General features: G+C 37.9%; 1 protein-coding gene across 2 annotated transcripts; it reads left to right on the top strand.

Annotated features, from left to right (window-relative positions):
- The first annotated feature begins 44 nt into the window (after positions 1–44).
- On the top strand, positions 45–9,043 carry LOC146523323 (uncharacterized). Of its 2 annotated transcripts, none has more exons than XM_085154631.1 (5): positions 45–2,021; positions 2,885–3,223; positions 3,507–3,614; positions 6,781–6,881; positions 7,187–9,043. In XM_085154631.1, the coding sequence occupies exons 1-5, from the start codon at positions 1,946–1,948 to the stop codon at positions 7,247–7,249; spliced, it is 687 nt and encodes a 228-aa protein (XP_085010757.1). In that variant the 5' UTR covers positions 45–1,945; the 3' UTR covers positions 7,250–9,043. The 2 variants fall into 2 exon arrangements, with proteins under 2 accessions (XP_085010757.1, XP_085010756.1); XM_085154630.1 differs by having other exon boundaries at positions 2,885–3,232; positions 7,187–9,042.
- Positions 9,044–12,331: the final 3,288 nt, after the last annotated feature.

Raw genomic sequence — 12,331 nt, forward strand, 5'->3', positions numbered from 1 at the left:
AACAGCATATCCTACAAAACACAGACCGTATATAAGAAAAAATCTCACCACTAGGTGTCAGTAGATTGCACATTGAAGTGAAGTGAATTCTGTTTTCTTATTAGTCTATGAGAATGCATCAAATTCTTGGAAAATGTTACTCCACAGTAGACCATGTATATTTATGAGTGCAATATTCATTTGAACCATAATAACCTCAAAATATTACTGACTCACTAGCGCTTTGAGGGCTCCAGAACAGTAGAAAAGCGCTATATAAGAATCAGTCCATTTACTATTCCCTAGTGATAACTGACTTGTGACTGACAAGTCACAGATGAGCTGGTTGTTACACTGTTACAAAATAACGTTGCAATTGTTACTGTACATTCTAAAACTGATACAATTGATAACACTTTAAATAGCATTATAACTTTAGTAAAATACATGTATTTACATTGTTTTATGTTGTCACTGCAGTGTTACAATAAAGTCTTTTGTGACTATTATGTTTTCCGCTTTCTTATTCATGCCTATCCTGTTGCTCACTGATGAGGTTTTGGCACTGAAAACTACTCAGCATGTAAAGCATGTAGTGTGTTGTCACTTTAACAGAGCCAATCAGGGGAATTCACAGCACACTCTAAATAACAACTCAGGTTTTTCTCTGCTTGGACTGGCCCAGGCTGTGAAAGCTAATGTGACTGGCTGCTTTGTGGTCTGGCTCAGCTCCCAACATGCAATGGCACGTATGCAGCAACTGTGCCAATCAGCTCCACCCATCACCACAATCTGCTTCACCTTTCCTCCTGCAGGCAAAACAACAAACCAGTTAGGTTTAAGCATAGATGCTAAAAGACAGCTTGTGCTTATGTAAGCTGCACTGTTTGAAAACATGTGACACCCTCAGAATGAGACTGTGATGGGGTAATAGAAATCTCTAGTATTTATATTTTACGACTCTTGGTTATCTTAAACGTCTTTCAGTAACCATGGGTTACAATAGTGAACAACACTTCTGATGTGTGTGATTGCAGCAGTGCTGACATTTCATCCTGTTCTCGTTCTGTGTCTCAGTGTTGCATCTGACATTTTAAACTCTGGGGACTTCTAGTGGCTGACACACAGCAGTGTTTAACATATTTGCTTTACACATGAAAGGATCCTGGTTTGAATCTGAGAGCAGGTACAAACCCAACCTTGAGGGGTCACATGCTAGTACAAGTCCCAAGCCTGGATAAAAAGAATGGTTGTGTCAGGGAGAGCATCAGGTGTAAAATCAAAACGTGTATGTGACGACTGCTTCAACCCCTTGGAAAACATAGTAGCAGCAAAAAGTAGCTTAAGACTCTGAGGACTTCACAGAATGACAGTTCACGTCATTTATGAACTCTCATTTCACGTTATCAGGTGACCTACATCAACTTCCTCCCAGATGTTTTCAACAAAATAATAATAATAATAGAACAAAAGCTATACCACTACAATAATCTGGCAACGTAAAACCTCCAAAACAGTGCAGTTAAAAAAATAAGTAAAATATTAAAATAAATTAATGTTAACATGTAAACTTTGTATGTATGCATGTGTGTAAACTTGCAAAGATTGACTTTCAAACTATTTTAATGACAATTCTTGAACAAAAATACAGTTTATTACATCATCTGTCCTTAATATGTATTTTATTGTGACCCCATTTCAGCATCTCTGCATGAGGATAAAAAACGTGTCCTTTTCAGTCGGAAGAGAAAGGTCTGAGTCTTAGTCACAGCTTCTATAGTTTGTCTGTAGCTGTCGTCTGTCTGAAGGAGGAAGCAGCAGCATCTGTGGGTTTTCACACTTCTCTAGAAAACAGAAGATCTTTGAAGAAAACATGGTGCACAGTGTGTGTGTGTGTGTGTGTGTGTGTGTGGTGGGTGGGACTAAGAGAAGATGTGACAGATGAAGCGATTGTAACTGTTCAGTAATGAATCAGTGTGGCAAGATGAAGACCTTGCTAAGTAGTCTGCTTTTCGCCTCTCTCTGTACCCTGTCATCCTGGAGTAAGTAGAAACACAACTTAACAAATTATTTAGTTTTTATACCATTCCTCTCTAAATGGAAAAGTTAAGTTTCCCTAAATTTGTTTGTGATAAATATTCAAGCGATAAATGAATTTATAAATGATATTATTTCTTCTCAATATGTCAGTGTTTAAAGTTCTTAGTTCTAAGAAGTGAGACTAACTTAGATTCAGAATGATTTATAAAGATTCAAGGCTTTTTAAATAACAGATGTAAAAGACAACACAATTATTGTCATGACATCTTTATTCCTGATGTGCATTTACTACCTAATATTGTTATTTGTTTTCTATAAAAATCACTATAATGTTTTTAGAAGCATGTCTGTGTCTGTGTAGGCTCTCAGCCATCCAGGTCATGGTAATCCAGGGGTGTCGGACTCCAGGCCTCGAGGGCCGTTGTCCTGCAGGTTTTAGATCTCACCCTGGGTCAACACACCTGAATAAAAATGATTAGCTGATTACCAGGCCTCTGCAGAACTTCAAGACATGTTGAGGAGGTCATTTAGCCATTTAAATCAGCTGTGTTGGATCAAGGACACATCTAAAACCTGCAGGACACCGGCCCTCAAGGCCTGGAGTTTGACACATGTGTGGTAATCTAAGGATATGGAAGGAAAAGTGACTGAACTACTTAACGTTTCTTGAAGACATCAGAAGCTTCTCTGATGTGAGCTGAAACATCTTTAGGAAACCTAAAAAAGTTCAGTTGCTTTTCTTTTCATGCTACTTAAAAATATATCTGCATACTGTATTTGTACCAAACCCTGATGCTTTTAGCTTTAGAAATCATGCAATATGTGTGGTCTTGTAATGACTTATGTTCCACTTTGTCTCTTACAGGTGTTTCATCAGGCACACTTGTTGTGACCCAGAGTCCTGATGTTTCTGTCATGGAGGGCGAGACAGTCAGCATCACCTGCTGCTGGACAGGGAAGTTTGAAAGATTTAGAGTGAACTGGCTTAAAAATCAAACAGTAATTAGGAGAGATCAGCCTAATGCGTCTCTGAAAAAGGAAGAGAAGACATGTTCATCTTTGAATATCTCAAATGTTAGAACAGAGGATTCAGGGACGTACATCTGCAAGGTGACTGTGGAGATACCATCTTTAACTGAGGCTAAAGGAAATGGGACAGTCATCACAGTCAAGACAGTCAACAATACTGGGAACAACTGGCAAGGTGCACAAGGTTCAGTATGGTGACATGTTCAAATCCCTTTTTACGAGTGTAGTTGATATTTAATCAATAACAACTGTAGACTGAAATCAACTGTACTGTCACTGTCATTTTAGGTGGCTTGGTAGTCTTAATAGACAATTAATACCGTTTTTATCCCTTTTTTTTTTTTTAAATATTACACAACATTTTACCATGATAGTACCAGAAGGCATTGCATTTTTACTTTAGATAGATGGATGTAATTATTATTATAATATTATTACAAATTTAACAAATTCTTTAGATCCCGGGAATCCAACCAAACCAACCAACGTGATCATTTCCCTGGCTGTAGTGGTTCCTTTGCTCCTCATCACGCTCGTCTGTTACTGCACTCTGCGAAGAAAACAAGGTACCAACTTTAAATTAATACTAAAGCATCAGAGACACAGTTATGAGTGGTGGACTGAACAAAAATATTTCTTTGTTACTTGTGTTTTTGTCTATCCATAAAGTACACGTTGTATTTAACTCTTTTAACCAAAGAACATGACACAGGTATCACACACAGGAACACAGGTTCATTTTAAACAATAAACAAAATAATCACTTGACTATAAATGTGTAGTTGTTTTATGATGAGATAGTTCTCTGTGATATACCTCAACCACTGTACCTTGACATTATTACTGGAATATATTGGAGCCAATTCAAACAAGTTAGGAGCTAATATTTCCATATACGTAATAAAAAGTTGGAGCAGGAAATGCCCGAGGATTTAAAAAAAAACTGTGTGAGTTTCTGTACATGCTGTATGAACAGCATTCATTTAGTACCTTCTGCAGTCTGCATTTTTTACACAGACGTGGGAGGTTTGAATTTCAGGATCATGCAAAACTATTCCTGAAAAAGAAAAGTTCCAAACAACCTGCATCAAAAAGCCTTGAAATTAGGACTCGTAATGTGGAGGCTGACACTTTCCTCACTAATACATTTGCACAACTGTCAGTTTGCATGGCAGCAAAGTTTAAATGTTGTGGTAAAACCGGTGAAAGAAAAATAGTAACTGAGCCACAAGGTTTTTGTACTTAAGATTAAACTAAAACCAGGTGTGAACAAACACGTCTGTTAACTGAAACAAAATAAAACTAGACTTTAAAAAAGTACTAACTGAAACTATAGTGTACACTCACGAACTAGTAAGTAAAAAATAAATTAAATAAAAAATACATATGAAATGTTTTTAGCTTGACTCTTCGACCACCTGTGTTTACTGGGACTTGTTTAAGATAAAGCGCCTTGAGTTCTCAGATAGAGTAGAAAAGCGCTGCATAAGAACCAGTCCATTTACCATTTACCTGTTGGCATCTTCATGGCTGTGACTCAAAGACCTGCTAAAAGTGCTGCTTGTTTTGTAATATCTGTCACTCCTGACACACATCCTACTCATTATATTAAATACAACAAAGCTGACCCTGACATGAGAACATCAAAATATTTTCAAATAAACTAACTAAAAGGAAGAAACTAACTGAATCTAAGAATCTACACTTAATGTAAACGTTCTTTGAGGGATCAGAAAGAGTAGAAAAATGCCTTTTATTTATTTATTTGGTATCAAGTCAACTAGTATACTAAATATCAAATGTAATGGATTTTAATGCTCCTGACTGATATGTTTTTCAAGGGTTTCATTTGAAGAAATATCTTGATACCTGGAAAATAGAAAAGAACCGAATAGAATAGCACTTTAATGTCATTGTCCATGTACAACGAAATTATGGGCGTTCCACGCCAACTGTGCCGGAGTGTAGAAGACAGCAATAAATAGCAAACAGAATGATATAAACAGTGCAGATGAATATGTAATAGAAAAGCACACAATCAAAGAGCTTGGAGGTAGTTCAAAATGAAAATGGCAATTTTCAGAAAGTTCTCCTACAGGATCCTCTGTATAAACAACAACATAGACTGTCTTACAGAGCACCAAGGTCTATCATATATATTAGTGGCGGAAAACAAATGTGAAGTATATTTGAATGTAGTTGTAAGAAACCAGTTGGAACACAATGAGATTTATCCAGGTGCTGGCTTCATCTCATCACCTTAAACAGTCAATATGAAGAAAGTAAACATCTACTTTTTTTTATATTTTAGAAAAATATTTTGACACTATCAATTCAAATTGAATTGTCAGTTCTTGTAACCTTATATTTAAAGTATGTACCACAACGGTGAAGTTCCCATAGACTCTCTTTAAATACCAATGCCTTTCATGCAATTCATAGAGAATAAGAATTAAAAGAAAATATAGCAAATATATATGTGTGTGTGTGTGTGTGTGTGTGTGTGTGTGTGTGTGTGTGTGTGTGTGCCTGTGTGCGTGTGTGTGTGTGACAAAAATCCTCCTAAAATTATTCCTAAAAGCCATTTTGATTGAATTTTTGCAGCAAACAATTCTAAACACATCACAACTCATGTGGCGCTCTTACAGGAAACATTAACACTTTGTGCAGCACAATGTTAAACTATAATACTCTGTACAACCCACTGTAAGGAAATTGGATTGGGTAGGAGTAATCTGTAATTTTGAACAATCTGTACACCTGATAGCAGCTTTCCACTGACTGAAAGATAAAAGACCACTTTATAATAACATGCATATTTACATATTTTATTATATTTATAACACTGAAAACTCAAAGTCGTTCTACACTACAGGCTGCATTCATACATTCATTAATACTTGATTCACTAGGAACAATTTGGAGTTCAACCTCAAAAGAGCAAATTTCCTCTTGATAGATGATCTACTCATGAAACAAGTCTACATTGAAAAATTTAATTCAGTTTTGTTTATATAGTACCGATTCACAACAGCAGCAACAACAACATAATAGTGTTTCAATTGGAAATATTTGCGGCTGAAATTGAATAGCGTTGTGTGCCAAGGATAATATTTTAATACACTAGGGTTGTGAAAAAGGCTGCAAAAATTGTGTTATCAAATAAAGAATGCAATAGTTCAAAATGGTTTAGTTTTTAAACTGACTGCTGGCTTCAGATTAAAGAAGAAGCACATGTAGATATGGGCAAATCTAAAGTCTGATTTAATTAAAAAGTGGAAGCCAGTCACTGAAGAGCGGATGGTCAATGAGCTGAGACTGGCACACGATGGTAGCTGAAGCAGCTGGTTCATATATTGCTGAAGGTGAGTAATTGATGCAGATATGGAAAAACAAAACACTGTGGTTGGTGTCGTCTCCTCACAGCAGGAAGGTTCTTGGTTTGAGTCTCCACAGGTGCAGATGTGAAGTAGATAAAGTGTGAATTATTGTAAAGTCCATTTCATCCCATAATAACAGGATGCCACAGTTTAAACACTGACAGAGATAAGTTTGTTAAAATAAAATGAAAATATAAGGAGGGATGAAGTATTGTAACGTGTTTGTAACATTACAGTAACAGTAACAGAGACCGAAAGGATTAAATGCGGCTCCCAATTAGGTCATTATTTTAAAAAGAAAATGCAATTTAAATCCTTGTAATCATTTCTCTGTGGACGTGTGTGTTTTCAGCACTAGCAGCCCGAGTCATCTATGAGGTTCCCCACGTAGACTCCGAGATGGCAGATGCAGACAAAGACAGCACAAGCTCCTCCAGAGGCTCGTCTCAGTGGGTGAGAACAGGGTTCATTTCAGGGTGATGTTTTAGTTAGTTTAGGGGGACAATAGAAAAAAGTACTGAAAATCATTTTTAAACAGTCCAAATACATGTTGATCCAGTTTCACTGAGTTATTCACGGTGACTTCAATATTGAGACATCATAAAAATATAACTGACATAATGTTTCTACCTAACTGTGTGTTAAACTCAGATTGCCTGTTGAGTTTTAGGTTGTGCATTTTAGGAAACACTGACCTGTGGAGCGCCTCAGTCTGTGATGTCTGTGATGAGCTTCTTCTTTATGTTTGTCTCTTTCAGCGTCAAGTGCCTCTGTATGAATCCTTCTATTTCGAACAAGTGGATCCCAAAGAAAGTAAATGAGCTTCCACTTCGGAGTTTTCTCGTGTACTTTCTGTCCTGTATATAGCATTTTTTCATTTTAAATTTTTTGCATGATTGCAAAAAACCCCATATATGGTTGTAAATATGTATGTATTTTTCTATAAACTACATCTTAATTAAAATTAATTTCAGTGATGGGGCGTTAGTCCCATAAAGCCAAGATCACAAAATAATATTATTTTTATGTGTTTATTTAACCTTCTGACAAATAAAAAAAATGAAATAAGTGATGAATTTGCATAGTGTTTTAATTTGTGGCATCTTTCACATTCAGGATTTTTGTGCAATTTCTTCCTTAAGAATGTTTTGTGCAATTTATTTCGGTATTTCAGGGGGAAAATCACTCTGATCATGCAGACATCAAGTAGGTTACACCCAACATCACAGGGTTAAACACTGATAATGGTATCAGGCAGAATTTGATCGGGCTAAAACACGATCAGCAACAGTGAGGGTTAAAAATGCGACACTGAACACGCAGGTTTCGTAATGATTACAGCTCACGATTAGGATGCTGAATGGAAAGTGTGGTGTTCAGGGGTCGCTGTATAGTAGGTCAGTGACAGGAAGTGGAAAGTACGCCTGTGACGGGCGAAGGTTTGCTATGTGCGTGTTTGTCGTATCAACCACACAAAACTTGTACATCTCAAATAAATCTGAGACATTAAATGCATGTCTCTGATATTATAAATGTGTCCTCATCATTCAGTACATCTTCTCTGTATTTATGTTATAAGGTCAACGTTTCAGTGTTTTCACTATTATTAAAGGCAGAATCAGACTGCTAGTTAGCGACGAGCTCCTAAAATACCTTTTCTCTGAAGACTGACCTCCAAGTGACTTAGCAGCCCATTTACATACGTGATGTTTATAACTATAAACATAACTATAAACATTTTTTTCATCCTGGTTCTTGCTGGCTCAGTGCTTCCACAGTACACGCTACAGTCACACATTTATTCAAACATTCAGAACAATTTGACAACAATTGAAATTTGCCCAAGGAAATCAAACCAGCGGGTTTCCTGTTTTTAGATGACCTACCTAAGCATCTGAGCCAAATCTGTCCTAGTAACATTTGGTGGTGAGCAAAGACTGACCTCAAACTGCAACATATACTATTGCAGAAAACACGAGATGCTTACATGCAGTGCTCCGTCTTTGGGACGACGGCATGACGATTGCCACTGAAGCATTTGATGTGTAATTGAAGTGCAGACTTTTAAGGTTTAATTCAAACTATTTAAGAATTACACCTATGCTTTAATCCTTGGATGAACGAACAGCCAATGTCTGCCCAAAGTCTTTAACCATTGGGCATCCCCAAATGATATGTTTCTTCTCTTGAGTTGCTCTACTAGACGTTTACGTCCAATTCTGTTTGTTTGTGGATCTTTGAGGCCTTTTGGAGTTGCTGAGCTGCTGAGCGTGTTGATTCTTTTAACTACCCAACAGATTGCTGATTTGGCCACTTCTAAAGTTTTTGCAGATAATTTTGGGTTTTTCAGCCTAATGATGGACTAACTCCTATCTCTTTGGGCATCATATTTAAATTACATCAAATTCAACCCTGAATCAACTTTAGATATAATGTCTGCTTATTTGCTAAATGCTCTAATAACTGAAGTCAAAGTCATCTTTATTGTCAAAGACCATATGTACAATCATACACAAGAATTTGCTCCCATTGCCCTCAGTGTGCACTCAAACAATATAAAGATTAAAAGATGAAAAATAAAAGTCTTATGTAAAACACATCAGCAGTGTCCAACACAATCATAGTGATTGTGGGCACGTGGGTGTGCAAGTGGGGGTAGGGCAGTGAAAGGGCAATGGTGGTGGTTCAGAGTTTTGTATGTTTGGGGGTTTCAGAGGAACGAGGTGAATGCAGGTCTGGGGTTCATGTGTGTGACAGCAGGCAGTGAATTCAGCATCCCGACAGCCTGACGGACGGAGCTGTCTCTATATCTGCTGGTTCTAGCCCGGAGGCTCTTCAGTTTCCTTCATGATGACAGCAAACTGAAGATGCTGTTGGACGGATGAGTGCAGTCACCTGTAATACAGAGGGCTTTCCGGATTAGGCAGATGCAGTAGATGTCCTGGAGAGAGGGAAGAGAGGTACCCACAATCCTCTCTGCTGCATTCACTACCCGTTGTAACTTTTCCGGGAGGACCCAGTGCAGGAGCCATATCACACAGTGATGCAGCTGGGGGTTGAGGCTCTTGCTCTCCTCAGTTTGCAGAGGAAGTAGAGTCGCTGTTGGGCTTTACTGACCAGTGATGCTGTGTTTTTTGATCAGGAGAGATCTTGAGAGATGTGCACACCCAGAAACTTGGCGCTGCTTACCCTCTCCATGGCAGCACCACTGATGGTTAGTGGTGCTGCTGTGAGGGGTGTGAATTCCCCTGAAGTCTATGATGATCTCCTTAGTCTTCTCCACATTCAGGGACAGGTTGTTGTTGCTGCATTACTCTGCCAGAATTAACCTCTCTCCTGTAGTAGGTTTTATCGTTGTGGCTGATGTGACCTACCACAGTTGCGTCATCTGCAAACTTGATGAAAAGGTTGGAGTTGAGTGATGTTGTGCAGTCGTGGGTCAGCAGAGTGAAGAGGAGGGGCCCCAACCCACATCCTTGGAGAGCCCCTGTACTCAGTGTTATTGTGCTAGAAGTGTTACTGCAGACCTTTACTGTCTGCTTTCTTCCTGTCAGGAAATCCAGCAGCCAGTTACAGCCAGTAACTGAATAGGGCCTGTAGCTGTCTCATGAGTTGGTATGAGTCAGTGACCACTGCGGATATTATCCCCCTGTAAACTTTATACTTTATACCGTCCGATACCGATACATAACCCCCCCATGGACTGTTCCGATTGGATTAGCCCACACAGGTGGCTCATAACACACAAATGGTGCAGAGTGATCATTTAACCAAATGATCTACAGGACCTGTCAGTATAATTGAGCTGTATGAGATAACAGAATAAAATGTTTTATGGATAGTTACAATAAAAAAGCAAGCTAGCATTGGATTAACTCCCTTTTTAAAGTCCGTCTATAATAAAACAAGAATGAATGGTTTGTGCAGATGTCTGCACAAATACTGTACACACCAAGAACATTACTTATCTGCTGTACAACATTTACTGGTAACTTTGTTACTACTTTGAATAAATGTTTTCTCATGTGTTTAGTTGGAAGAAACACAAAACTACACCAAGCGACGACGCTGCCGATGATAAAAGGGCGTTTCCTCAGTCCTTAGTATAATGAGTCTCTGCCTGTCTGTGGCTTTTTGCCAGAGCGTACAAAAAGCATTTGATTTATGTAGTCTGACATTATAGTTTAATAAAGGACATGAAACCAAACACTAATATTAATAGTTTTAAAAGTTTAAACACATACATTAAGTGGTAGGAGACAAGTAGGAGAGTCCCTTCAAATGTTTTGGTCTGTAAACCTTTTTGCATCATAAAATAAAAACAAATATGTGTCAGCGACAGAGATGGGCAGTAACACGTAACTTGTAACCTTTTTCAAGTAACGAGTAATGTAAGGGATTACTATTGCAAAAACGGTAATTAGATTACCGTTACTTTCATGTAAGCACTGCGTTACTGCGTTACTGCGTTACTGCGTTACTGCGTTACTAAAACCGTGATTTTTTGCGAGAACGTCTCATGACAGTGACGTAAGCGAGTGCGACGTTCGTGACAACAGCTGTATGCAGATCAGCAATGGATAATATATCGAGTGTGGGAGAGAGTATGAGCGTGCAGCGTTTAAAGCGTGGAAGTACTGACCTTACTTTGAGTTTGATTCCATAAAAAGTGACAAAAACATTAGCGTCCATTGTGCGTGGGAAGAAAACTTCTTTTTAAAGCGAAAAAAACCCCTAAACTTCCAAGTGGGCACCGAGTGCTCTACGACGTAATGGGAAACTCACAGAGAAACTCGCGGATTCTTCCACTGACCGCTGCGGCACACCTGTACCAGGGTAAACCTCCGCCTACCCCACTCCTGCTTTACAGGTGAAAATAGAGCAACAGGACCGCTAGTCTTTGACTTTATTTATTTTCTGCTGTGTTTTACTTGCATCTATTTGAAAGACTGAGTGTAAACACAAAAAACTATTTTATGTGCTGGAATGTGCAGAAAATAGGTTTAAATGTTAAACAAATTTCTTCCAGTCAGAGAATGGTGCATATAATAAGTATAATATAAGTATAATATATAAATAATAAGTTTTTGCTTGATGCATAAAGTTAAAAGATTTAAAGTTTAAAGTTTTAAAAAGAGACTTTTCTATTTGATTACATTTTGTATGATGGATTATGCAGAAAAAGTAGAATTGGGCTGAAAGATCTATCGCTTTATCACCTATTCAGGTTGTAAATCGTGTTTTTAAAAAGTAACTAAGTAACTAAGTAATTAATTACTAAAAATAAGTAATCAGTAAAGTAACGGGATTCCTTTTTGGGGGAAGTACTCAGTAATTAGTTACTGATTACTTTTTTCAAGTAACTTGACCAACACTGGTCAGCACTACTTTCTCTCAGGGTTAGTGGTGTGTCACTAGTGCTATAAAATAGAAATCCATTTACTGTTACAATTTAACAAACTAGCCGTTGTATTCTGATTTACAGGCACCTTATAATCAACCTCGTCCTACTGAAGATGTGCACCCAGAGAAGTATCACCTATGGTGCAGCCGTTAATTCATTTCCAGTTTCTTTGAACCTTGACACTCTCTTAACAGTTTTTATAGTTTACAAAGGCAAAAGTAGCCCATCGTAGGTGTGATAACGAACTAGCCTATGTTTGAAGTATGGGCAGCACATACTGCCCATACTTCAAACACACGCGCCACTTTCCTCAACACTGCTATAAATATATAAGTTGTAATAAGTTTTCTGAAAAAGTTTTCAAAAAGAAAAAAAAAAGCTTTATTCTCAGTGAAACAAGTGTTATTTCCTGTGGCTGTAGCTTCAGATGTGTCAGGTTAGAGAACCACAGGCCCAATCTCACCCTTTGCGATTTCACACCTCCAGTATGTTGTAGTGT

Source organism: Neolamprologus multifasciatus, chromosome 3 (assembly GCF_963576455.1).
Source record: "Neolamprologus multifasciatus chromosome 3, fNeoMul1.2, whole genome shotgun sequence".
Taxonomy (NCBI): domain Eukaryota; kingdom Metazoa; phylum Chordata; class Actinopteri; order Cichliformes; family Cichlidae; genus Neolamprologus; species Neolamprologus multifasciatus.